The sequence below is a fragment of the Mustela lutreola genome, chromosome 1 (genome assembly GCF_030435805.1).
Source record: "Mustela lutreola isolate mMusLut2 chromosome 1, mMusLut2.pri, whole genome shotgun sequence".
In the NCBI taxonomy this organism is placed as follows: domain Eukaryota; kingdom Metazoa; phylum Chordata; class Mammalia; order Carnivora; family Mustelidae; genus Mustela; species Mustela lutreola.
In genome coordinates, this window is record NC_081290.1 from 122581121 (window position 1) to 122608778 (window position 27658).

Genomic DNA, 27658 nt, shown 5'->3' on the forward strand with positions numbered 1-27658 from the left:
GAAATCACAAGTAGATGGAGAGGCAGGCAGAGAGAGAGGGGGAAGCAGGCTCCCTGCTGAGCAGAGAGCCCGATGCGGGCCTCGATCCCAGGACCCTGAGATCATGACCTGAGCCGAAGGCAGCGGCTTAACCCACTGAGCCACCCAGGCGCCCCAGATGTATTTACTTATTTTAAAGAGAGAGCACACATTGGAATGTGAGTGGGCGTGAGTGAATGTGAGAATCTTCAGGCAGACTTTCTGCTGAGTGCAGAGCCATACTCAGGGTGGGGCACCGCTCAGCTCCACCTCAGGATCCATGGAACATGACCTGAGCCTAAACCAAGAGTCTGAAACTTAACCCACTAAACCACCCAGGCTTCTCTTTCTCTAAATTCTTAATTTAGATCTCTTCAAAGAAACATGCTTTCTAAAGTTTACCAGTAAGATGGATTCAGATTTTACACACAGATAATTATACTTTGGCTTTTATTTCATTTATTTAATCATTAATTCAAAAGATTGTGTAATATGTACTAGGAAATGTGGCTAGATATGATTTATTGAAAGAGTTGTATTTTAAACATACTCAGATTCAAAGTATCTGTATAAGAATACTTTTTTGACTTGATTTTCAAGTCATACCATACTTTGAAATATACAGAATGAAAGTCAGTAGTTGGCAATGCTTCATTAAAATTGTGGCTTTTTTTTTTTCATCCACAGGTTTTTGGAAATGCTCCGCCAAATACGATGACAGAAAAATTTTCTGACCTTCTGCAGTTCACAACCCAAGTCTCACGACTGATGGTGACAGAAATTCGAAGGAGAGCATCAAACAAATCCACAGGTATTTTTACTGAAACCAGGAAAAACTATTGGAATAGGCTGTTTGGTAAAAGTGCTATTAAAATAAAAGAGAAAATTGACTCAGTTTTATCCATGTGGGTTTTAATTACCTGTCCCCGTTTCCATTCTCACACTCCCTGCTGTTGGTGGGTTCAGCATCTCCCAAGTGGAGCAGCTGTACTCAAGACCATTGTCCTGGGACCTCCGATCCCCACCCCTGCACTCCCAAGAACACTGTTTCCTTCTGAACAAAATCCAGATTCCTAGCATGACATTGAAGGCAAATCCAGGATCTGGCTGTATGAAGTTATTTTTAGTCTACAATATTATTTCTTGTTTTCTTTTCTATATTTCAACCAAACCAAGCTGCTTATAGTTGTAAACATGCTGAGCTCTTATTTTTATCCTTTACTTACGATGGTTCACCCAGAGGGGAGACTCTCCCCCCCCCCCCATCGGTATGTCTAAATCTTTGAAGCTTAGATATTAACTCATACCTCTTCGATGGAATGTTTCTTGATTCCCTTAATCAAAGGAAAAATCTCTTTGTAACTACTCTTTGCTTCTCAATTCCACCAGGGGTTATTTGTGTGTGACTTCATCTTCCTATTAGACTGCTTAGGGGTCTTTAACCTATAATTTTTACATATAATAAGCTTTATTCGGTAATTTTAACGTTCCTCAGGTATCCTCCCTTTATCCAATATTAAAATAAGTTTCTTGACTTTATTTTGTTATTTGGGTTTTGTAATGGTTGTTTGGGTGGTAGCTTTCTTATTGAAGCATTAGACTAATAAATTGATGATTTGAATTCTCTTTATAATGTCCCTTTGGACAATCACTTATTTTTTCATCCCATCAAATTCCTGTTTTTCCCATAGTTAACAATAATGCTTTTATTTAGTAATCTTATTTTTAAATTTATTTTTTATTAACCTAATACAGGCATGTATTTAAGGGTCAGATAGTTAAAATGTTAATTAAAAACAGCATCTCCCTTCCATCATACTAGTTCAACTCCATTTCTCACTCTCACATTAAAAAAAAATTTTTTTTTGGCATTTACCTGTGCCTCTAAATGATGTGCTTGCAGTATGTGCCCCTCCTTTTTTTCCACATTTAGATCTATCTTTTGACTTCCACAAAAGAAAATGAGGCTTTCATTCTCTAAAGTTCACCACCATTGCCCATACGTGTGTGCTTTCTAAGTCCCTCCAGTATAGTTCTGTCACAATTTGATTAGATCAGTATTATCTTGTATGGACTGTGACCACAGTATTTAAGATGAGTCATATGGTATGCTGTGATTTCTTTTCTTGAAGACTTCTTTTCCTCCACCTCCAACTGAGTTAATAATTGCCTATATTTTGTTTCCTTTTGTAGATTTTCATCCCACATTCATCCCCTATTGCTAAAATGTTTTTCTGAATCTCCCTTCAATATCATTGAAGGCATCAGATATTCTGACAGTTTCATCTTCTTTCAGATAGCTCTTCCGGAACTTTCAGATAGCTCTTCCGGAACTTTCTGGCTTGCATTAATCCATTAATCCATGGTAGTTGCTCCCTAGGCCAGCCGCATAGCTGTCCCTTTTATTTTTCCACTCATGTTGTCTGAGGTATCTTTCTAGTTCTTTGGGATGGAACTTCTGTTTTCTGAATCTCAAGGCATCTTTCTTTCTCAAACTAACTTTTTCATTTTTTTTTTTTAAGATTTTATTTATTCATTTGACAGACAGAGATCACAAGTAGGCAGAGAGGCAGGCAGAGAGATGGGGAAGCAGGCTCCCCGCTGAGCAGAGCCCCACGCAGGGCTCAATCCCAGGACCCTGGGATCATGACCTGAGCCGAAGGCAGAGGCTTTAAGTCACTGAGCCACCTAGGCGCCCCTAACTTTTTCATTTTTGTTAAGGCATCTTTTCCAGCAGTTTCCTGAGGAAAGATGCAGGGGAATTACCATTTAAGGTTTAGGTTTTGTGTGTTTGTGTGCTTTCATTTTGTTGTGTTTTTTAGAAATCCCATTAGTGAAAAAAAATTTTTTTGACTGTTACTGTGAAAGATGGGTTCCTTTCTTTTTATAAAGGAGGGTGAAATCTTCAGGTGGACAGCCTTGCAGGTACCTTGGCTTAGAACAACAGGTCATTTAGCATGACTTTATTGCAGAAAGGAGAAACACAAAACCAGGGGTTCAGCAGCAGACACAGGTCCACCACTCTCATTATCTCATAGAAAAGTGTGCTTGGAAAATTCCTGATGCCCCTCCATTCCTGAAGTACAAACACAAATATGAACTTATCAGTGAAGAAATAAAAGAAACTGCTTATGATCTACGCTGTTTGAGTACTGGAATTGAGTGTCTCTTGGATGTTTATAGGAGCTGTTTACAGATCATTGCTGTTTAGTCCCAGGAGACTTTGGGCCCCAGGGGAAGTTACAGGCCCTCCTACTAAACAGCGGAAGCTACCAGTGTCATGGGAAGTTGAGTTTAGGTCTAGCAACTCCCTTGGGGATGTAGTTGTAGGGGGTGTCTTAGCTAGGTCCTTCTCCAGGCAGCCCAGGGTGAGCTCCCGGGGTCATTTTGGAAAATCTTGCAGCTTGCATTACATCTATCCCCCTTTCAGTAGGTATCAGATTCTAGGTTAGAAATAATTTCATGTGAGAATTTAAAAATAATTTCTCCTTCATATTCTGGATTCCTGCACTGCTATTGAGAAACCTGAAGCTACCTAGATTGTTGTTTGTTTCTTTGATCAGCCTTTTTTTCCTTTTTTGAGCATTTAGGATCCTCTCTTTGGCTCTCCTGGTCAAAAATTTCATGATACCATGCCTTGGAGCATATATTCTTATACATTACACTGAGCTTTGAACTTTGGGAAAATTTTGGGAATTATTTATATAATAATATCCTCCACTCAGTTTTCTTTTTCTAGTCAGGTGTACCCCTGAGACTGTCCCTCTCATTTTCTTATTTTCTCTCATTTTGTATTTTTGGCTTTTGACCCTATCAGTTTTACCATCCAGCCCTTTTATGAAGGTTGTTTTGTTTTCATTTGTGACTTGTAATTTTAATTCCTAAATGTTTCTTTTTTTATTGGTGTCTATTCTTTCATAGATTCTCTTTTTAGTTCTGTTTCTTTCAGGTGGCCGTTTTTGTTAATTTGCTTTTGTCTGTCTTTTAGGTTAGAGGACTTCCTTGGCCATCTGCTCCTATGTAAGAATGGGGCCATAGAAAGCTGCCCGCAGCTCTGCACTTGTGGGTGGGGCTTGAAACTGTGGGCGTCAGCCCAGCGTGCTCTTGTGAGGCTATTCTGTTGACTCTCTCCCCTGAGCTAGGCAGAGTCCCCAGTTAAGAATGTCCAGTTTCTACTTGGAAGATACATGTCTGCCTCTCAGCATTTTGGAAGCCAAGTAGGGATAAGGTCTGAGGACCTTCAGCATTCAGGGCGTAAGCTTCTGCTTCTGCATGATCTCCATGAGCCCGCAGCTGGGCCTGGTGTGATGGCCTCGCTCCCTCGCTCCCGCCCCAACCTTGACACACTCCCTCACTCTTTGCAGTGAGCAAACACCCAGTGTGGTGCCCACATTAGTGGGATCGGGGTGGGGGGGGGGGGTCCTCAGTGCTCTTTAACATACTTTTACCAGGCCTTCTGTGTACACTCCCATGTTTACTCCACTTCTAGAAGCACCTGGCACCCACCAATTCCTGAGCCTGTTGGAGGTTCTGTTGTCATTTAGTTGCTTTTTCATTTTTCCTGCACTTGCTTTAAGATTCTAGAGTTTGCTAAATCGGTTACCACTAACCTCTCTGCTATTTTCGTATCCAAAATGTTGCTTTCATCTTTCCTATTCTTTTTGTCCTTATGGGTTTAGGCTTTTTGAAAAATCCTTTTATAACCATTTTAGTGGGTGTATTAATCTGCTCAAGCTGCCGTAACAAAATACCATAGACCAGTGATGTAAATAAGAGAAATATTCCTTCACAGTTCTGGAGCCTGAAAGTCTTAAGATCAGAGTGTCAGTGTGATTGGTTTCTGGTGAGATCTCTCTTCCTGGCTTTCAAATAGCACCTTCTCAAGGTGGCCTCACCTGGAGAAGAGACAGAGCGCGGGTGTCTCTTCTTATGAGGGCATTAATGTCATCATGAGGACCCCTACCATCATGACTGCATCTGAACCCTAATTGTCTTTCAGAGGCATTTCTGATACCATCACGTTAAGAGTTAGTGCTTCCACAGAGGAATTTGAGGAAGAGGGACACAATTCAGTCCATGGCTGTGGGGCTTCAGGAGAGAACAGAGATAAATGCATGTGCATAACCTTCCATCTTTAACGAGAGCCCATCATGGAGTCTTTGGAGCAACAGCCATTACAATATTTTTAGATCGAGGGACTAAGTTTCTTATTCGGAAGTAGTACATTGTATTAATCGATGTATGGATTTTAAAGTGAGATGATTTTAATTATACTTGCAGTCCGTAAAGCAAGTTCAGTGAAAGGTTGTGAGATAGTTTAAGGTAACTTCCCACCCCTGTCTTCTCCTTTCTCCACGTACAGTGGGACTGCATTCTTTTTGTCTTTCCTGATTTCAGTTATTTCTGTAGAACAGAGAAGTTGCACTTAAATATAAGATTTGTGTATTTTATGCCTTTTTAGCTATTTTAAACAGGTAACATGAAGGGAAATTTCTCTGTTCTATACTGACTCCTGTCATTGAATTTTCTTTCTTGAGCGGTATCCCTGGATTAGAATAAAATATTCCCCAAATTGTATTTATACTTGCTTTTCTGTTGCTGTCTTTTTAAAATACCTAATCTGCATGTTTGTAGAAAAACACTTTTCTGCCCTAGAGATTTGTTTTCCTAAGTCCTCTTATGATTTTACATACATAGGGTAGGTTTTTCGACAATATGGAAAGTATCTTAAATGAAGCACATAATGTCTTATTGTTAAATACAGTAATAGTTACACGGGGGTTTTTCTTAAACTTTTTATGTTGCAATAATTCTAGACTCAATCAGAAGTTGCAAATATAGCATGACTTCTTGATTTCTGGGTATTTTTAAGATACATTTTTCCAGATCATGTAATTCCATATAATTTTTAGTTTTAAATTTTGAAATTTATTAACTTCAGAGTCCATTGAATTGAAATTCAATTTTTGTAGATATTACTTCCATAAGAGAAAACTTTCCTGTTCACCCTATCTCAAATAGATCCTTTATCCTCTATCCCCACACCAGTATTTTATTCAGTCACCTTAAATACTGCCTATAGAGCTTTGTCATCTGAAAATATCTTAGTTTACTTAGTTTTACTATCTGTTGTGTTCACCCTTGTATGACTTAGAGGACTACTTGTCACAGATGAGGTGCTCAAAAAAATCTTTACTGATTTTTGATAGAGGATTTCTCTATTTGGTGGTTTATCTTTTAAAATGCTTTGAGAATTAGAAGTGTTAGAAAAGCCAGACTTACTATGGTTAAGAGAGAAAAGCATAATTTTGGAGTATATCCTTTGTCAGTCTTAAAGACCCCTGGCTGTGGGAATTCTTATTCTTTTATTTTTAGTGTTTAATATTGGAAGTTTCTTTTAGTGAATGTTATCAAACTTGGATGGGGGCAGGGTGCCTGGGTAGCTCATTCATGTAAGTGTCTGTGCCTCATTTGGTTAAGTGTCTGCCTTTGGCTCAGGTCATGAACCCAGGGTCTTGGAATGGAGCCCTGCCTTGGGCTCCCTGCTCAATGGGGAGTCTGCTTCTCCCTCTCCCTCTTCCTCCACCGCTGCTCAGTCTTTCTTTCTCTCTCTCTCTCTCAAATAAATAAATAAAAGTCTTTTTAAAAAGATACTTTGGAGATTTTTTTGATCTTTTGGTTTTTCTAGTAAAAAATTTTCAGGATTCCTAGGCATATTCTGAATCATCTTTTTTCTTTTTAAGATTTTGTTAGAAAGAGAGGGAGAGAGAGAGCGGGCACGCGTGAGTGTGGAGGGAGGAGCAGAGAGGAAGGCAGACTGTGCCGGACTCCATCCTGGAACTTCATCCTAGGACCCCGAGATCATGGTCTGAGCTGAGTCCACTGCTTAACCAATTGAGCCAGCCAGGTGCCCCTGAATCATCTTACCTCTTGTATATCCTATTCTCATTTTCTGATTGACTGATTTTTATTGCAGCAAAAAACACATAACATGAGATTTACCCTCCGAACAAAATTTTAAGTGTATCGTACAGTTCCCTCTAAGTGCAGTGTCTTACAGTAGATCTTTTTTTTTTTTTTTAAGATTTTATTTATTTATTTGACAGACAGGTAGGCAGAGAGGCAGGCAGAGAGAGAGAGAGAGGAAGGGAAGCAGGCTCCATGCTGAGCAGAGAGCCTGATGCAGGCCTCCATCCAGCTTTGGCTGAGATCATGACCATGACTGGTGCCGAAGGCAGAGGCTTTAACCCACTCAGCCACCCAGGCGCCCTTACAGCGCCTTTTTTTTTTTTTAACCTTTTTTCTAATCTTCTTTAACTGTAACTTTATACTCATTGAACAGCAGCTCTCCATCTCCTTCTCTCAGCCCTTGGCATCATTCTACTTTTTGACGCTGAATTTGGCTACTTTTGAACTTGTATTTCACAGAAAGTTATCATTGAAAGTAATTTGCTGTAATTCTATGCACATAATTTTTCTTCAGAAATTGAGCCCTCTGTGATTCATTTGAAAGTTGTCTGTATTTGTTGTGCATCACAGCAAGGTTATTTTTTTAGGATTCCTCTGAATTTGGTGTGAAGTACTTGTTATTTAGTATGTTACCTAATTACCACTCACATATCAAGCCTCTCTATCAGATCGCTTCTAACGTGGATTATAGATATCTCAGTAGGAATATAAGTATATCTGCAATTCTGTTGTTTGAATCCATCCATCAGAAGTTAGTAAAAATGGAAATGTGCAAAATGCATATAAAGACTGGTATGTAATACATGAGGGCAACTTGACAGTTCTTGTATTCTCTGCCTCCCATAATTCTCTTTTGGTTGTTGCCTCCATGTGGCTTTTGTTAAAAATATGTAGTGGCCCCCAACTAATTTGTGGCCATGTTGTGTACAGGGTATAGCTTAAGATTTTTTCCTACCTTTTGAAGTTACTTGTTAATAAGTTCCACTATGCAGTCTGCTTAACATGGTCCATATAAGTCATTGAAGCAAAAAATCTCCACCCATGTAAAAATAATATCTTCAGTTTATTATTAATGATATCACTGCATGATAGGTGCTGCTGTTAAATACAGTGGTATGATCCCCAGTGGGCAGTGGCCTGATGATGGAGGAGCTAGTGGATGCTTACCACAACTGGTGTCTTACACAGAATCTGTGGTGGGATTAGTTTAATGCAGTGAATCCCTAAGTAGACAACCCAGCCTCTTTTTTTAAACAGAAAAACAGTGTGCCCCGCTGTCCTCCAAGGATTTCAAAGCCACAACACCCTCAGGTAATTTTATTCCCAAGGTGTGGTTGTGTATTATAAAATGAAAAAAAAAGAGCATGGAAGCTATGAGTTCTAATACTATTTTTCTGACTAACTTGTGGAAGGTTTTGGGAATGGGAAAGAGTTTTGGAGGCTTGGTTTCTTCATTAATGAAAAAAAATCTCATAATACTGTGTATGTGTTTTACATATTTATCCTGTTGCATAAGTTTGAAAATGACTGCTTTAAATGCAAAGGAAATATTGTATTGCACTAAGTTTTACATTTTGATTGCTCTAAATACTGTCTGACTGAATTCACTCATAGTCTGTCTTTAAATTTCTTTTAAAATTATCTACCTTCTATTACTTAATCTAATAATGAGTTCTACTAACTCCATTTCTACATTTTTTCAGTTGATTGTATGTATTGAAATGCAGTGTGAAAACTAAAGCTTGAATCAAATGATTGGCAACTCTCAAGATGGGTTAATATTAATATATTCCTTTCATTAACTCTTATAACCTTAACTTAAATCATTTAAATTTGTATTTGTTAACTACTAGTGAAATTGAAGGATTCTACTGCAATTTTTCTTTACTAGAAGTGATTTTCTTCCAAAGTTTTAAGAAACTGTAATTTCTTGAGGTTTAATTTAAAATTACTTTCTAGTATACATAATTTTTTAAAGATCACACTCAACTTTCAAGATTTTTACAATGAGTTTCTTGACTCATTTAAAATAAAAAGTGGGAGATCCCATTAAGGTGTTTTGAATGGCAGCAAACTGAAATAAGTAGGTAAGGGTAAAATAGTTCTTATGAATACATTTGTTATGTATCCCTTGTCAATGAGGTCTTCTCCACATTCTTCTCAGAAAAGGGTAGTTGTTATTATTAAGTTGGTAAAATTGTTAGATGCTGTTACTAATTGCACTCTACTGATCTTTTTCAATCTTTATTTTCATGTGTATTATTTAATCAGCTCAGCGATCCACTGAGTTGTTGTAATGTTTAATAATTCGAACATTGAGGGTTTTAAAAATCAATTATTTGTGTGTTCTTATGTTGTGGAAAATCTTAATATTCATTGTCAGCCAACACAAGAGTAACCACATATTTGTATAAATGCCCATCATCGCTCAGATAAATAGAACTGTTGCAAGCCAAAAGTAGGTTTTTGGTGTTTGGGTTCTCAAAATAAGGATTAGCATTCATTGTTTATAATTGACGACTCACTGAATAACAGTTATTGAGTAGGAGAAAATACATATTTGTCCAGTGTCCTTTTAACATTAATAGCATTATATTGAAAAAGCATGGGTGGCATTTCAATTCACTCAGAATGTGTCTTATCTATAGCACTCTAGCTTTCATACTGGGAAGGTAATTTTGTTGGTCTCTTCAGCCACTTTCTTTTTGTTCTCTGTCAGAAGCATAGGTAGTATTGACCAGTTCATTTTATTTATTTTTTTTAAGATTTCATTTATTTATTTGACAGAGAGAGAGAGAGAGATCACAAACAGGCAGAACAGCAGGCAGAGAGAAAGGGGAAGCAGGCTCCCTGCTGAGCAGAGAGCCTGATGTGGGGCTCGATCCCAGGACCCTGGGATCATGCCCTGAGCCAAAGGCAGAGGTTTAACCCACTGAGCCACTCAGGTGCCCCGACCAATTCATTTTCTAATCAATGTTTTTGTCATTGTTGTTATGAAATAGAATTTTGTTACATTGATTTCATGATGGAATAATCAATTTGAAGACTGCAAGTAGTTTTTTAATATATTGAGTTATGAAGTTGGAAGTGCACAATTTAACACCAAAGTTGCCTACCTTGTGCAGAAGCCTAGGAATTGAAAGCACAGCATATCAGCCTTTGAGAATTTTTACTTACTGGAAAGGAGTCATCTTCCTTACACAATCATTTATTTCCTATCAAGGAAAGAGCTTATGTAATATAGTGTTAAAACTTGACCCATTACAGATTTGCAAGAAGAAATTGCAGATCAGTATTTATCAGTGATCTCAAACCACAATTGCTAAAGAATGTTTCTTGGTGAGAGTCTTCTGTTTGCTCCCCTGTCTATTGAGACCTTCACAATTTAACTAGCCTTAAACATTGCTTTCTTTGTAGTATTATTCTCCTCAGAACTTGCAGGAATCTGTTTTCCATAGTAAACTCCAACATTCTTGATGTTTGTAATAAGTTGAGCTCAAAGTGCCCTTCTTTGATCTCCTTAGCTTGATTTATTCACTCATTTAACAGATATGTATTGGCTACCCACCTAGTGCCAGTGATGTGCTTCATACAAGGGATTGGCAGTGAACAAGGCAGACAAGGAGTCCTTGTGCTCCCATGACGTTTACTTTCTAGAGGGGGCGAGAAGGTATATCAGTGAAAATATGAATACAATAATTTCAACATTTTTAAGATGTTGAAATATTAGAAATAAGCTAGGATTCTTTTGGCTTCCCTCTTTTCCCTCTTTTGTTTTTTTGTTTTTTGTTTTTTTAAATCACTGTCTCTATCTCTTACAGGCTAGATAGTTTGGATTTGAATATAAGTTCTGTCACTGACTAGCTATGTGGCTCTCAGCAAATTATTCATCCTCTCTGTTTCTCAGTTTATATTATTATAACAGGTATAATGATAGAAAATAACTCATAAGGTTCTTATAAAGATTAAATGAGTTAAATCTTCAAGTACTTAAAAGAGTGTTTGTTGGGGCACCTGGGTGGCTCAAGTGGGTTAAAGCCTCTGCCTTCGGCTCAGGTCATGATCCCACGGTTCTGGGATCGAGCCCCACATCAGGCTCTCTGCTCTGTAGGGAGCCTGCTTCCTCCTCTCTCTCTTTCTCTCTCTCTGCCTCCCTCTCTGCCTACTTGTGATCTCTGTCTGTCAAATAAATAAATAAATAAAATCTTAAAAAAAAAATGAGTGTTTGTTGTACAGTAAGACTTGGTAAAAATGAGCTATTTAACATTTTTTGTATTAAAATATTCTTTCAAATGGAGGTATACAAAGATGAAATATTCCGAGCACAGTATCCTATGTAAGTCTTGTATTCATTCAGTTATTTAATGAAAAACTTTATTTATCTTGATTGTCTTAAATGAAAGAAGAAAAAATATCTCAAAGCCAACCTAAATTCTATTTATTCTACCTTTTGCATTTTTATGTTGTGTGTGAAGTGTACACTAGCAACCTGTCAGGTTGGTTTTGATAAGTGAACAGATTGGACTTTCTGACACTAACTCATCTCATATATTGATAGAAACATTAATGAACTCTGTGCTGATGAAATTAAGCACATGGTTTGGGATTTGTCCCATTTCCCTTACTTCTAAAACCGTAACTGACTAAATTTTCTTTCCTCCGATGCTGTTCTGTGCGTGGCACTCATTATTCCCACTGTCAGGAGTTCAGGACCCCTTCGTGTGTGCCACTGGGCGGCTATGATTTGGGTCACCTCCACCAGAGTCTCTGCCCTTCCAGTTTGTCCTGCACATCACCACTGTATATCTGTATCTCTCTCTCTCTCTCTCTCTCTCTCTATATATATATATATATATATATATATATCTGGTCTTAGACTGATCCTTTCATCGTGTACTTTGCTCAAGAAATTGTGCTTATAGAAAGCACGTGGATAGTAAATGATCATTTTGGGGCAGGTTTTAAGGAAGAACCTCTTTATATGTGATGTCTCCCCACCTCATGGGTTCCCTTTGGTTTTATAGAGGCTGCAAGTCGGGCCATAGTCCAATTCCTAGAAATCAATCAGAGTGAAGAAGCCAGTAGAGGTTGGATGCTTCTGACAACAATTAATTTGTTAGCATCCTCTGGTCAGGTAAGTTCTTTGTTTTTGTGTTTGATAACTTTTTTTATCCTCATGGAATTTTATGAGATTAAATTTATCATCGTATCTAATTAAGATTTTCTGATAATCATTATGTTCTTCTAATGCTTCTTACATGTTATTTCATGCTTCTTGTAACATCTCTATGTGGAGAATTCTGTTTTATTAATTTTATACCTGAGGGAATGCCTAACTTGAATAGCATTTTCCGTCTTTGTTGTCATAACACATGGAACATGATACCAGTGCACAGTGTGCCAGGTACAGCACTGGACTTCTGTGACTGTAGGCGAGTAGCCCGGAACTCTGGCTCCATGTGGCCCAGACCAACATTGCTGTGACCTGTGTTAGGGCTCTTGCCTTCTTTCTCCACCCCCCCTCTAAGTTTTTTAAACACATTTATTCTTTTTTCTTTTAGGTAATTTACATACCATATAACTCACCCATTTAAAGTGTGTAATTCAGTGGTTTTTAATATATTCACAGAGTTGTGTAGCCATCACCACAGGCTATTTCGGAACATTTCCATCATCCCATAAAGAAGCCCTATACCCTGTAGCTATCACACCCCCATTCCCTACCCCCGCCCCCAGTCTTTTTTTTTTTTTTACTCAATTAATTAACATGCAATGTATTTGTTTCAGGGGTACAGGTCTGTGATTTATCAGTCTTATATAATACCCAGTGCTCATTATAATGCATACCTTCCCCAATGTCTATCACCCAGTCACCCCATCCCTCCAACCCCTCCTCCCCTCCAGCAACCCTCAGTTTGTTTCCTAAGATTAAGAGTCTCTTAGGGTTTGTCTCCATCTCTGATTTCATCTTGTTTTATTTTTCTCTCCCTTCCCCTGTGATCCTCTGTCTTCTTTCTCAAATTCCTCATATCAAGGGCACTTGCCTTAGAAGAATCATCTAATGTCATTCACTAATAAGGAATAAATGACATGGAAAATACTTTTAAATTCTTTTAACTTTATGGGAAAATAGGGGAATACTGATGTTTTCAGGATGATATGTATTCCCTTCCCACTTGATTTATTCTGGAGATTGCCACTCCCCCTGCCCAGTCACCTTTAAACATCTGCCGTGATCTGTGTTGCATCTACTCAGTGATGATCTGTTTGGATGCCTGACTCTTGGCCTGTGATGTGGGCATGAAAGTTTATTCGACCTTCTACAGTTCTGAGTAGAATTACCTATCAAAGTTAGTGCCAGTCTTGAGAATGGTTATTATCTAAATTACAGTGGGGGTTTTAAACAACTCACATCATTTAATAATGGGATTTACAAAGGTGGGTGTGACACTAGTCATACTACAGTGACAGGCCACAGTAGAAACAGTGCATATTCCTTAGTAACCATATCCTGGCAATAGTCACTAGCCTCAAGTAGTAGCCCTGGGACTTTTCTCCCTTAGAATGACCTGTTTCCCTCTTTTGTTTGCTGGTTTAGGTTTGTTTGTTTGTTTCTTTCTTTCTTTCTTAACATCGCAAAAGGAATTAGACCAACTTGCTCTGATGTACCTGGGACTTCCCACATGTTAGCTCAGAAACCCCACATGTTAGCTCAGAAACCCCACATCCCAGGCAACCCTTGAGTCATGGGCAAATGGAGATGTTTGTTTTCTCCAAGTAACCTTTAGATAGTCCTAAAGAGGCCCGCTGTTTCCATGTATCTGTGACCAGACCAGAAGACTATCAAAATGTCAGTTTTGTTTGCTGTTGATGGTAGCTATAAATGCCTCCCTATTAACTGTACCGAAACTTGGTTTGGTTTAGAATAACATGTAAAATAATCATTTTCATTAGAATATTTCTGACTTTTGTTTTGTTTGTTTTTTAGGATATTTATTTATTTATTTGAGGGAGAGAACAGTAGTGGAGGTGAGGGATTGAGGGGGAGGGAGAAGCAGACTCTTTACTGAGCAGGGAGCCCACCATGGGGCTCGATCCCAGAACCCCAAGATTGTGACCTGAGCTGAAGGTAGACGCTTAAGCTATTGAGCCGCCCAGGCACCCTGGAATATTTCTAAGTTTTAATCACATTTTCTGTAGATGTTCTCTTTCTCAAGTGTGAACAAAAAGTGTGGCCTGCCAAAATTCCTAACACACTGGAAAGTCAGTAAATGTGAATTAGCTTAAATGTGTACAAATGGACAGATTGCCTTAAAAGAATAAGAAAAGAATCAGGGGAAACCTAATCACTTTTTTAAAAAATTACAAATGTTGCCAATTACTAGTTTGGATTCCAAGTTATACTTTTAGTCTATCAGTTATAAAATGAAAATGAGAAGTCATATATTTTGACTAAGGGAAAGGGAAAGCTAGTAATAACCTGACTAGAAAAAGACATTTTATTTTATTTTTATTCTGTTTTTAAAGATTTTTTATTTATTTAATGTTGAGAGAGAGACAGAGATAGTGAGAGAGATAGTAAGAGAGCATGAGCAGGGTGGAGAGGGAGAAGCAGGCTCCCTGCTTAGCAGAGAGCCTGATATGCCACTCGATCCCAGAACCCTGAGATCATGACCTGAGCCAAAGGCAGACACTTGACAATTAAGCCACCCAGGTGCCCTGAAAAAGAGACCTTTTAAAAGAAAATTCAGGGTTATATATTTTGAGTTGGCTTGTTTGCTTACCTGCCATTTCCTGTTGGTAGTGGTGAGGAACATAGATGACAAAAACATGTCCTAAGTCAACATGTAGATGACAAAGATGGAGTAGATGAAGATAACACTATAAAATGCAATCATGGGGCACCTGGGTGTCTCAGTGGGTTAAGCGTCTGCCTTCAGCTCAGGTCATGATCCCAGGGTCCTGGGATTGAGTCAGCATCGGGCTCCCTGCTCAGAAGACTATCTGCTTCTCCCTCTCTCTCTCTGCCTGCCACTCCCCCTGTTGTGTGCTCTCTCTGTCAAATAAATAAATAAAACCTTAAAAAAAGAAAAAAAACTGAACCATTAAAAAAATAAAATACAGTCATGGGGGGTATACGTAGTGCTATGAAAATAGAAATGTGAAATGTTAGAGTTCCAAATTTTGTAGGTGGGGGTAGGAGGAAAGATGAGGAATTAAAGCATCCGACATGGGCAGACTTTAAACTGAACATCAGAAATACGGAGATGTCGTAACTAGAAGTAATCATAGTGGGAAGAGCAAAGGGTTTTTAAAATATTTAGAGGCAGGAAATGATACTGGATGTGTAGAAAAGGACCAGGTCATGCAAGGGATTGTTCTTTTTTTTTTTTTTTTTTTTTTTTTTTTGAGTTATTGGTTTTTTATTTGCAAGGGATTGTTGCAAAGTCTCTCTCCTCTCATCACCCTGCTGCCGCATTAGTTCAAGCCCCATCTCTCATATGTCTTTCCGTAATAGTTTCCTAATTACTTTGGCTTTCTTGCTTTTATATCTAACATATCTAGACTACTACCGGCTAATATTCTGAAATCTGGTTCTGTTATTCCTTTGTTTGTAACACTTCAGTGTTCTCCAGTGTCAGGGAAATAAAAGTCAGACCAGATTGGGAGACCATATGCATACATAGGTCATCAGACATATGCACGTGGGGATCAGTCAGCTTGTTTTGTTACCTAGGGCAGGTTATGTCAGTCATGAGTTTCAACTGCTTCATGTGTAAAATCAGGATCATACAATAATAGAATATACCTTGTAGGATTGATGGAGGAATAGATGAGTAATTAAAATGCTTAGCCTTATGCCTGTTTTATAATTAACACTTATTAAAGATTAGATGTTATTATTGTGGCTTTTCAGGAATTAACAGTTTTGGACTCAGGTTCCTGAAACATACTATACTGTAGAGTTCAACCTCTTATGTATCTTCCAGATGATCTTTCCCCTCTTAATTCCTATACTTTTCCATTCCGTTCCTGGCAGTGTTGATAATTCCCTTTATATTAGCCAGCGTACTGTCATCACTATGCTTAAGAGATTAAATCATAGTCGAACCGACTTGTGTTAGTAGACCGCGGTCTTCTGAAGGGCAGGGGTGCTTTGTCATTGCATGTCCTGTGCCTAGCACACTGCCAGACATACCCTACGCATTCAAAACTTGCTTGATAAGAAACCTAAGAAAGTTAATACAGATTATGCCAGCTCTTGATCTCCAGCGTGGTAAAACTTTTTATTCCAAACTTCCCTATGAGAAAATTTGCCAATTTTTATAGCATACTTCTTAAGAATACTGGAAGTCTCACCATAACAAGAAGGTGGAATTTTTTGCTTTAGAAATTGTTGAAAATGATACAGAGATGTGTGTGTGTGTGTGTGTGTGTATGTGCGCGCGCGCGCGCGTGATGGCTATATCCCTCAAGTATACTTCCAGCCTCAAGAATGTATTTTAAGAATAAAAATCATGGTCAAGCAACTACTAATACATAATGTAGTGCATAATATAGCTCGTGTTTGTTATATAATGCTTATATTAGCTCTGAGACCTAATTGGCATTATATCTGTTTTATAGGAGAGAAAAGTGAGGTCCAGCAAAATTCGTTTGCCTAAATTTATGGTTAAGTGTCTTTTTTCCAGATTGCAAAGTTTATATTCTTTGAAACATTCTGCCTCTTGATAAATAAATAGTAAACTTAATAAATAACAAATACATCTCAATCTTTGATTAAAGCAAACTTGTCCAAATGGAAAATGAGTATTTGTCAGCATGGAGTAATTTTTTAAAGATTTTCAGGCATTTAAGAAGTTATTTTGTATGTAATTTTCTGGTTTAAAATTTGTAAGTTAATGATTTAACATCTGGCTTAAAATTTGTGAATTTCCTTAGCTGCACCAGTTACAGTTATATCTGTCTGTCTGCTTATTCACTTATTTATTGGTTTGTTTTCCAGAAAACCGTGGACTGCATGACAACGATGTCAGTGCCTTCCACCCTGGTTAAATGTTTATATCTGTTTTTTGACCTTCCACATGTGCCTGAGGCCGTTGGAGGTGCACAGAATGAGCTACCTGTAGCAGAACGTCGTGGACTACTCCAGAAAGTTTTTGTACAGGTGTGGAAGGTGCTCTTTGTCTGCCCAGCAATACCAGTCTATTTAAAATGAAACAGGTGTACTCCTCAAAGAGATGTTCTGCCTATTCCATTTTCTATAATACTCCATGCTCTCATATATTTTTAAGATTTTATTAATTATTTATTTGAGAGAGAGAGTTAGAAAGCGTGCACAAGTTTGGGGAGAGGCAGAGAGAAAAGAGAAGCAGACTCCCTGCTGAGCAGGAAGCCTGATGCGGGGCTGTGTCCCAGGACCCTGGCGGGGATCATGACCTGAGCTGAAGGCAGACACTTAACCAACTGAACCACTCAGTCACCCCTTCTATGCTCTTTATTATTGACTTTGTCTCATATAATTGCCATATTTCTTGAATCTGAACACTTACTTTGAGGAGTAATGGAGTGAGGCATTAACAAGTTTATTTCTCTGGACAGATTCAAATATTAAGGTATCCTTTGATAAGGCAATGACATCTCTAAAAGGGAATAAGCAAAAAGACTTCTGTTGTCAGTCATATTAAATTTGGGGTAATAGTTTGTTGTTGTTTTTTTTAAATTTTTTTTAAGGTCTTATTATTTATTTGACAGACAGAGATCACAAGTAGGCAGAGAGGCAGGCAGAGAGAGAGGAGGAAGCAGGCTCCCCACTGAGCAGAGAGCCCGACAAGGGCCTCGACCCCAGGACCCTGGGATCATGACCCAAGCCGAAGGCAGAGGCTTTAACCCACTGAGCCACCCAGGTGCCCTTGGGGTAACAGTTCTTAAAATATGAGAAATTCTGTTTGTTGCTCTAAATATAGGAAATTCCTAGCCTATAAATATTTCACTTGTTAAAGCCTGTTTATTTTAGTGGCTGCCACCATCTCCTCTGCTCTCTGCTTTTAAAGTTCTTCTTTACTGCTGTTGCTGCTATTCCTTTAATAGCATTAGCAGTTAACCAGGGTTTAGTAGACCTTTGTTAGTTTGTCTGGCCATCATTTTGATATCCTTCCTTGGGAGAAAATTTTCAAAACAGAGTACACAAATGTGGAATACAGTCTATCTATGGGATTAATACAGTGTTCAGAAAAACCACATTGACACAAGAGGACAGGTACTGTGTCATTTCACTTCTGTGAATCAAAGTGGTCAAACTCTTAGCAAGTAGGACAGTGATTCCCAAGTGCCAGAGGGTAAGGAACAAAGGGTTGTTGTTTAGTGGGTGTAGAGTTTCAGTTTTGCAGGATGAAAATGTGCTAGAGAGCTGTTGTACAGTAACGTGCATGAAATGAACACTATACTTAAAAATGATTAAGATGGTATATTTTGTGTTACATGTTTCACCTCAATTAAAAAAAAATAAAAACAAACGACACATGTTTGAATTCAGTTCTCTGCAATTACATAATTTAAGATGCACATTTCTCACCTCTGAAGTCAGGAAAATGATACCTACCTAAAGGGTTTTTGTGAGGATTAAGTGAAATAAAACGCAAAGCGATGGTTTGTGTGTGGTAGACATGAACTAAAAGACCCTTTGATTGCTGCTCTTTCCACCACCAGGGCCACCTCCCTCAGAGTAGCTGAGAGGACAGTGGATCTGCAGTGGGTAAGGTGGAGCTGGATATGTGGTAGTGGGGTCTTTGATGAAGAGCTTTGTGGAGGGGTGAGCAATGAAGGGACAAGAGAGAGGGAGACTAAGGCAGTCTTAGAAAGGAAAAGACACAGTGCACCTGGGTGGCTCAGTTGTTTAAGCATCTGCCTTCAGGTCAGGTCATGATCCCAGGGTCCTGGGCTTGAGCTCCAGGTCAGTCTCCCTGCTCAGCAGGAAGCCTGCTTTTCCCACCCCAGCTCATGCACACATGTGTGCACTCACTCTCTCTCAAATAAATAAAATCTTAAAAAACAACAAAAAAAGGAAAAGACAAGATTATCAATAAAGTACTAATTCAACAAATATTTATTGAACACTGGATTTCTTAGATACTTTTTGCTAGTATTTAGGTAAATCTATTATCTCATATCATTTGGAAGGCATCCCATGACTTCAGAGGTTTTGTTTTTCCACAAAATGATGATGAAAGCAAATGGCAGAAGTAGGATTAGAAGTTATGTTTATCTGAGTCCTGAATTAGATTGGATGAGAAAAGCAATGGGAATAAACAAAGGAGTAAATCCCATAGGAATTAAAGCTGCTTAAAGACATTGCTAATGAATGTAGTGGGTTAGTCTTTGCTTATAGGCTAGTAACCCTATTTCAATAAAGCTCTTCTAAAGAACTAATTAATACCTTTGGCAATAAACGGAGGCTGAATTTTGTGTTTTTAATGCTAATTAAGTATAGCAAAGATTTCTTCTAAAACTTAAAAAAATGTTTTCTGTATCTGAAGGCCGTGGGTGTTTCCAAATGAATGTGAGATTCATTTCAGCATATTGGAACCATTGAATGTTAAGGCCAAAAGGAACTTCAACAAGAATTTGGATGAAACTCTCCGTTTAAAGTTACAGAAGCTAATAGCTGAGGCTGTAGTCCACAGCAGTTGTATGGCAGGGATGGGGTCCTGGCTCTTCCCACCTTCTAATCCAATGCTCCTTTAGCATCACTTCCTTATTTCATTTTCTCCTCACAGGACACTGTGGTCGCCACTTTGTCTAGAATGCCAGTAGGGACAGACTTACCAAATGTTTTCAGAACACATACTGTTTATGATACATGAAATCCGTATGTTTATGTTATGTGATAGTTGGTTTCCTGGGTCCTTAGCATTGGTACTGGTTGATGTAAGCATTCACTGTGTTGTTTTGTTTGTTTTGTGGTTTTTTTGTAGTTGTGTTGATTTGGCCAGTTATTTTCTGCCACACTTGGCTAGAGTTAATAACAGAGTCCCTACAAATAGAAATGGTTAGTATATAGGAGAAGATGAATGAGATATAGACTGGTTTTCTATTCTATAAAATGAAAGGATTACATGAGATTATTTCTGAGAATCCTTTTGCCTTTAAAGATTAAGAGCTAGTTATTTTAAAAATCAACAAATTTAAGGAATTAAATCCAGTTCATTTTTGAGAAGAAAGATTTGTTTTGGAGAAAGTATTTTATTTTCAAGTTTGTTTTTATGTTACAAATTAGAGAAATGACATACTTCTCTAATCACATAAGGTAGTGTGAGAACCAGTGAAAAGTATATTCAGTGATGTACTTTTTTGAAGGTAGATAAATTTTGTTGCAGTTGATGATCTTTTTTTCATTTTATTTTTTGGGTTACATTTGACATGTATGGGGAAAGTTAATAACCTATTACAGATATTAAATCAGTATCCAGCAATTTCTCCAGGCATTTTTGTGTGTGTCAGGGGGAATGCCTTATTTTGTAAATACCTTATTTCTCTGTATTCTTGGTCATTTATTCCCCCTTTCCTCCTATTTGGCAACTATGAATTAGAAAGCCCTTCTATTTAAGTAAACTTTTGCATTGAAGGAAATAGGAGAAATAAAAACCTAACTTTCTCAGACAAAACATATTTTAAATACTTTTTGTATATTTAGCAGTTTCCTCACAGATGCTAAAATACTCAAATTTCATGAAGCACATTTCTTTGAAGAGAATAAAATTTACATAAATTATAGTTACTTTATTCATTATGATAGATATTTTTGAATATTTAGAAAAGAAATTTTAGCAAGGAGAAGAAAAGTTAACTTCTGATGCTGAGACAAGATAAGCAGGAAAAAAATCCATTGAAGGCAAAAACCATAGCTGAATTCTAAAAGTAGTGGCTCTTAGTGCTTTGAGTACTAGTGTAATGTGTATTCTGCAAATCATAATTAAGGAATAAATTCTCATTCCAAAGTTTAAGAAGTTTTGAATCTTCTTTGAAAGCCAAGCCTTAGAAGATTTTTGGCTACTAGAGATAGTTGAAAGATGATTCAGAATTAAAATGATTTTGTTATTGTAATATCTCCTTCTACCTGTATAGAAATTGGAACAATTTAAAATAGTTTTCAAGACCTGTTTTTACTTTCTCACCTCCCTAAAACTGTCCTTTTTAGAGAAGAAAATTGTATCTCACCTATGACAATCTATGAATTAAAGAACCAAATTAGAAAACCAAAATGTTGACCTTGAAAGTTACTGTTGATTTTTTCCATTTCAGAGTCAGTATACAAAAATACCACAGAGAAGACAGGATAGTAAACAGAGTTGGGGTTTTTTGTTTTTGTTTTTTTGGTGGGTTTTTTTGTGTTTTGTTTTGTTTTTTGTTTTTTGGGTTTTTTTTTGGTTAATTTTAAATAAGCTGATAAAAGTAGGTCTGGCTTACTATCTTAGTATAACACACGTCTAATTATAGGTTGTTTTTTTTAACATTGCCTGAGTTAAAGCACCCATCATTGTGGCTTTAATGATATCACTTAATACTAACCCTGAACTTTCAGAGTTTTTAATAATCAGATCTAGCCCTCTTCTGGCTCCTCCTTTACCCAACCACTCATTTATTTAAATACACATTTGTTTTGTTTCTTTAGATCTTAGTGAAACTCTGCAGTTTTGTTTCTCCGGCGGAGGAACTGGCTCAAAAAGATGATCTCCAGCTTTTATTCAGTGCAATAACCTCTTGGTGCCCTCCCTACAACCTGCCTTGGAGGAAGAGTGCTGGAGAAGTCCTTATGACCATATCCCGTCATGGTCTTAGTGTCAATGTAGTGAAGTATATTCATGGTGAATATTTCTTTATGTTCATTTTCAGCGCCCTAAGTTTCTTTCATTTTTCTCTTCTTCATGTGATGACAGACTGCTTTTTATCTCTCAGTTTTCTAAAGATTCTATTTCAAATTAAAAATGGTCTTTGCCAGGAGAAAAAAAAATTTATTTCTGAGACATTTCTAATGTAAGAAATTTTTGTATGTTCTAAACAATGGATATCTACAAGAGTTGAAATAATTTCATTGTTTATAAATGTTTAATCAGAATGTCAGTTTGGTATCGTAGCCTATTCTTCCCTACTCTTTTCCTGAGGGGGGGGAAAAAAGTTTTTTTGTGATATTATAGTTTAAAGCCTTTCTGAAGATATTTCATTAGTAGATAGGTAAGTATCTGGCCAATGGGGCATAAGTGAAATTAGGTGGATTCCTTATCATTACTAAGGAGAAATTGTGCATTCTGTTTAACTCCTATGTAAGTGTCAATTACCCTTTAAATGTCTTACTAGGAGACAGTGTAGCATCTGAAATAGTTCACTTCTTATATGTTTTTTCCCTGAAAATCTTACAAAATAATTTTTAATACAACTGTTTGTTCACTCACCTAACATCAATCAGTCATTAAATGCTTCTTGCCCACATTCCCATGTTAAATCTTACTAGCTTTTGTTATGTGACATTGGATTTCTTTAGACAAATCAATTTCGTTAAAGATAATAGAAAAAAAATGTTGAGAGTTTGCACTCTATTTCATGGAACAACTAATAAATCACAGTGAGTTATGCTTCATTCAAATCCCATCTCTGTTCTTAAATTTGTTCATGATTCATCAGTCAACCGGATTCTGCTCAAACCCACACTCCTCTGTGCCTTTACTAAGTTATGAGTGTTCCGTGGAAAATTTGCTTTAAGTAAAAGATCAAAAGGGGCCATAAGGACAAATGAGTTCTATTCACACCCTAGTGCCTGCCCAGCTGTATGAGGGCTTCTATAACACATGTCACATCCACCCAGCACCTCTCCATAAGGCTCAGAACACTGCCTGTGCTGGGAAAGCGTCTGGAGGTGACGAGTGTATGACAGCCTGCTTGGGGGTCCAGGCTCAGCATCTCTCTGATGGGGAGACTGGGCTAGGCCTGCAGATGTGCCTGCAGGTGGCTGGGAGAACATCTTTTTGAAAAGCCTTTAATCCCCAAAGTCAGTGAGAAGGTACCACTGTGCTTTAAATGAGTAACATAAGTATAAACATAATTGAAAAAATTTTATTTCCTGAAGTATTTCTGTATCTCATTGGTCCATATTCACTCCGATTTGAGCTTTTAAACTAATGATTGGATTTTTCTTTTTAAACTTAGTAGATAGGTTTTTGCCCACCCCCCCCCCATCCTTTTACTATTCTAACATAAAAGATCAAAAATACTGTTTGGCAGCAAGCAATCATTTTGTTTACTGAAAAACACCTAAGTGTGGTGTAAAAACTATAATAATGTCAACTATTTTTCAACATTTTCTGTATTACCCTTTGTTTACTACTTAGTGACAGAGCTTTTCCAGTGAATTTGAGTCTTGTATTTACTTTTAGAATGTGTAATAACATTTATCTTCTAGTATTTTATAGATACATTAAAATTCAGTATTTCATTGAGAATAAAATTTTTTATTTAAGAATAAAAATTTTCTTAAGCAATTGATATAAATAATACGTATTTATTCTTAATTTTTGCAGAAAAAGAATGTTTATCTACGTGTGTTCAGAATATGCAGCAATCGGATGACCTGTCTCCCCTAGAAATTGTTGAAATGTTTACTGGGCTTTCTTGTTTCCTCAAAGATTCAAGTGATGTTTCCCAAACCCTTTTGGATGATTTTCGAATATGGCAAGGATATAATTTCCTTTGTGATCTCTTGCTTAGGTAAGACCCCACAATTTAAGAATATATTTTAAATGTGTATTCAGTCTTTTCTGTCAATGGAAACAGCAGGGTTTGGGGCTACGGGGAAAAAAAAGGGATTAATCACTTATTCAATGTATACCTTATCCCCTTGGCTTTAATCACTTCTTTTTATTCCTGTCTGCAGGCAGAGTATAAAAAGTGAGTTTAAGCTTGCAAATGCAGGCTACAAACTTGGTGGAATCCATGGTTAGGTGTGGAAGTAAATCTGTTCTTCAGTAGCTGAGAGAAGAGCTAACTGACATCTTTCTAAAGTGTAAAGTCTTCATGCTTAATTATATTTTTGGGATTTCTTACTATACCAGTGGTTTATTAATATAGTTAATAACAAGAATAATTATGTAGATTGAATGAGATCTTACAATGTATGTATAAAACAAAATGTTTCACAAGCCCCCTTTTCCATCCCAAATGTTTCATTCATATCCTGGGAAAATGGCTGGTTGCAAATTTATTAAGAAGAAAATACTCATGTCTCACTAGTTGTTCCTGGCCCATTACTTACTTTTAAATCATTTGATCTGTTCTAAACCAGCACTATTTTGTAAACTCCTTATTTCTAATACCAGTGTAACGTACTTGCGATTACTACTAAGCAACTCCCCAGAATACACTTTGGCGCATATATATATATCTTAATTTACAGAGGAGGATATAGAAGGTGATGAGGTGAGCATTTCATGTAACTGGATGGGGGGTGTTAATTGGTATAATCCTTTGAGCCTGCAGATTGATCACTTACAGTCAAGAGCCTCAAAAATGTTGATACTCTCACCTGTGGTTATTAATCCTAGAAATATAATCCTAAATGTAGACAAAATTAATGCTCCTGTATTCTGATTCCCACTGGCTATCCCACTTCCCTTTCCTCAAATCTGTGGTTGGCTCTTCATGACCATTAAAAGAGTATCTATAGGGATTTTATATTAAAAAGGAGAAGCATTTGTGTCAACATTGGTAAATGGAAAAAACAGGTTATAAAATTCTGTATATGGTTTAAAAAAGCTATTATTAAGACCAAACTTTTCACAATTAAAAAAAGGGCAAGTTTATAAATCATATCAGAATATTTTTTTTAAGATTTTATTTATTTGACAGAGATCACAAGTAGGCAGAGAGAGAGGGGAAAGCAGGCTCCCTGCTGAGCAGAGAGCCCAATGTGGGCCTCAATCCCAGGACTCTGGAATCATGACCTGAGCTGAAGGCAGAGGCTTAACCCACTGAGCCACCCAGGTGCCCCAAACCGTATCAGAATATTAACAGGTGTCTGAGTTGTGAGGCTAAACATAACTTTTTCTACTTAAGTGTATTCTTCAGCTTTATTTTAATTAGAATAATTAGTTCTGTTATGGAGGAAGCCCCATTAAATCTTACTCTTTTAAAGAGATAGTTTTGCACCTTTTTTTGTGTTCTTGATAAAACCACAGTCAAAATATAATTCCATAATGACTCCAAATGTTCTTTTAAAGAAATATGGTTCTAAAAAATTACTCTTCAGAACTTTATTTAAATGTATTCTAACGAGAGTACCTGAACTAATTAATGAGATACAGATAAAGACTTAGAACTCTTTCAAAGAAGCTCATTTTTAAAAATTGTTAACAGAAAATGTCTTCGGAAAGAAATGGTTAATAAGATTTTAGGTTGTAAACAGTGAAACTTTATAATCTTTGATTTTTTAAGGATCTTAAGAGGTATTTAATGTAATTCTTTTATTTTGTGCTTTATACCAAAGATTAGTGATCAATCTAAATTAATGCTGTTATAAATAAAATCTTAAAAAAAATTAAAATAACACTGTTAAATGCAAAATCAGCTGTTATATATGAGGTCTTAGCCTATTACAATTTTTTTTTTCATTATGGTGTCTTACAATGAAATTTGTAGATTTTTTAAAGTATGTCTTTATATAAGGAAAAATTGTACAAAAAAACATCTTGGAGTACTTTATACCTTTACTTACTGCATATGCAAACTGAAAATTTCTCCTTATTAAATTTGAGCATACAACAAAGGAGAAAAAATATTTACCAAACGATACTTTTCCTAGATTGGAACAAGCGAAAGAAGCAGAATCCAAAGATGCCTTGAAAGATCTGGTTAATCTGATAACTTCCCTAACAACATATGGTGTCAATGAACTAAAACCAGCTGGTATTACCACAGGGGCACCCTTTTTATTGCCTGGTTTTGCAGTACCTCAGCCTGCAGGCAAAGGTGAGTCATTTGTTTTCTTCCTATTCTGAGCCACTCAAAGAAGTAGAGACAATAAATCAGTTTGACTTGGATTGCTCCTTGTTACATGTATAAAGGTGTAATAGGCTATTTTTCATTAGAGTTTATGCTTTATTTATGGTGCACGTTCTTGGGTGACAGACTTACCAGGTCACATGCTTGAAAATGATATATATGATGAAATATATATGATAATACATAACATCAGCCAATGAAATTTACATTTTAGTATTTCATCTTAACATTCAAACAGCCTAGTAATTTAAACATGACCCTTTTTGTATGTTGGCAGGCTAATACATTTCCAGTTTATGTGGTTGGAACTTGATTCACACTCTGATCACTTAGCTTATCTCTATATAAGATGTAAATAGAAAGCCTGAGTCACAAATGCTTGTATTTTAAAACTAAACAAATACAGGTACAAAGACTTTTTTTTTTTTTTGGTGAGGGAGAGAGATCTTAAGCAGACTCCATACCCAGCACGGAGTCTGCTGAGGGGTTGGATCTCACAACCCCGAGATTGTGACCTGAGTTGAAATTGGATGCTTTACCAACTGAGCCACCAGGTGCCCCACAAAGACTTTATATTATTTATTTCAGATCGGGGAGTAAATTTTGTACAGTTACAATTTCCCAACTTTGACTCCTCATCTAGTGATATTTTATTAAGGGACCTTTTTTAGTTAATAACATTTAGTTACATGAGAGTGCAAGCTAGTTTTACAGTTTAATTTTTTTAACTTCATAATAACCTTTCTAAAAGAACCTGAGCCTGCAGGCCTCTCATGGTTTCTTGACTATGATTGTCACTTACTAAATATTCAATACAGTTAAGATATTTGCATGTAAAATTTAACTAGGCAGAAAATATCAACATGTCTGGTTATTTAAATTTCAGAGTATGTCATCTTCGTACTTTATAACATAGAAGTCAGCAGTTATAAATTTATTTCTTCAGTGAGAATAAATGGATTTACTAGAAAGCCCTAAGTTTAATTTATTAGGGGAAAATTATATTGAAAACTCATGACTTTGATTGGAGTTGTCAGGTTTCCTGTAGTCAATTGTACTCTCAATGTGCAGTTTTTTAAGTGAGTCTCTGAGCAGTAAGGAGAAATCCAGACATATTTTACTGAGTAGTTCAAGGTTTCACTTTATTAAATATTAAGGAAAAAATAAGAGTCTCACAAAACTGCTAATATATAGACTGTAGCTTGAGTATTCCACAATTAACTGTTTCTTTGAGTTAATTTAAAAATAGCTCACAGCAGGGGTGCCTCGGTGGCTCAGTCATTTAAGCATCTGCCTTCAGCTCAGATCATGATCCCAGGGTCCTGGGCTTGAGTCCCGCCATCAGGCTCCCTGCTTAGCGGGGAGCCTGCTTCTCCCTCTCCGACTTTCCCTGCTGGTGCTCTCTCTCTCAATCAGAGAAAGACAATTATAATATCATCTCTCTGATAGGAGGAATTTAAGAGCCAGGGTAGGGAGTTTGGGGTCTTGGGAAGGAAAAAAATGAAACAAGATGGGATCGGGAGGGAGAAAAACCACAAGAAATTCTTGATCTCAGGAAACAAACAGGGTTGCTGAGGGGTTGGGGGGTAGGGATAGGGTGGTTGGGTTATGGACACTGGGGAGT

At 37.1% G+C, this 27658-nt stretch overlaps 1 protein-coding gene across 5 annotated transcripts in view; it reads left to right on the top strand.

The window, feature by feature from the left end:
- WDFY3 (WD repeat and FYVE domain containing 3) overlaps positions 1 to 27658 on the top strand; it is a 278171-nt gene that overhangs the window by 105649 nt on the left and 144864 nt on the right. For all 5 annotated transcript variants that reach the window (XM_059173438.1, XM_059173447.1, XM_059173443.1 and 2 more), the window contains 6 exons: positions 706 to 829; positions 12012 to 12121; positions 16994 to 17155; positions 21659 to 21851; positions 23559 to 23745; positions 25835 to 26001. In XM_059173438.1, coding sequence (XP_059029421.1) covers positions 706 to 829; positions 12012 to 12121; positions 16994 to 17155; positions 21659 to 21851; positions 23559 to 23745; positions 25835 to 26001 — 943 coding nt within the window. The remainder of the gene's footprint in view (positions 1 to 705; positions 830 to 12011; positions 12122 to 16993; positions 17156 to 21658; positions 21852 to 23558; positions 23746 to 25834; positions 26002 to 27658) is intronic.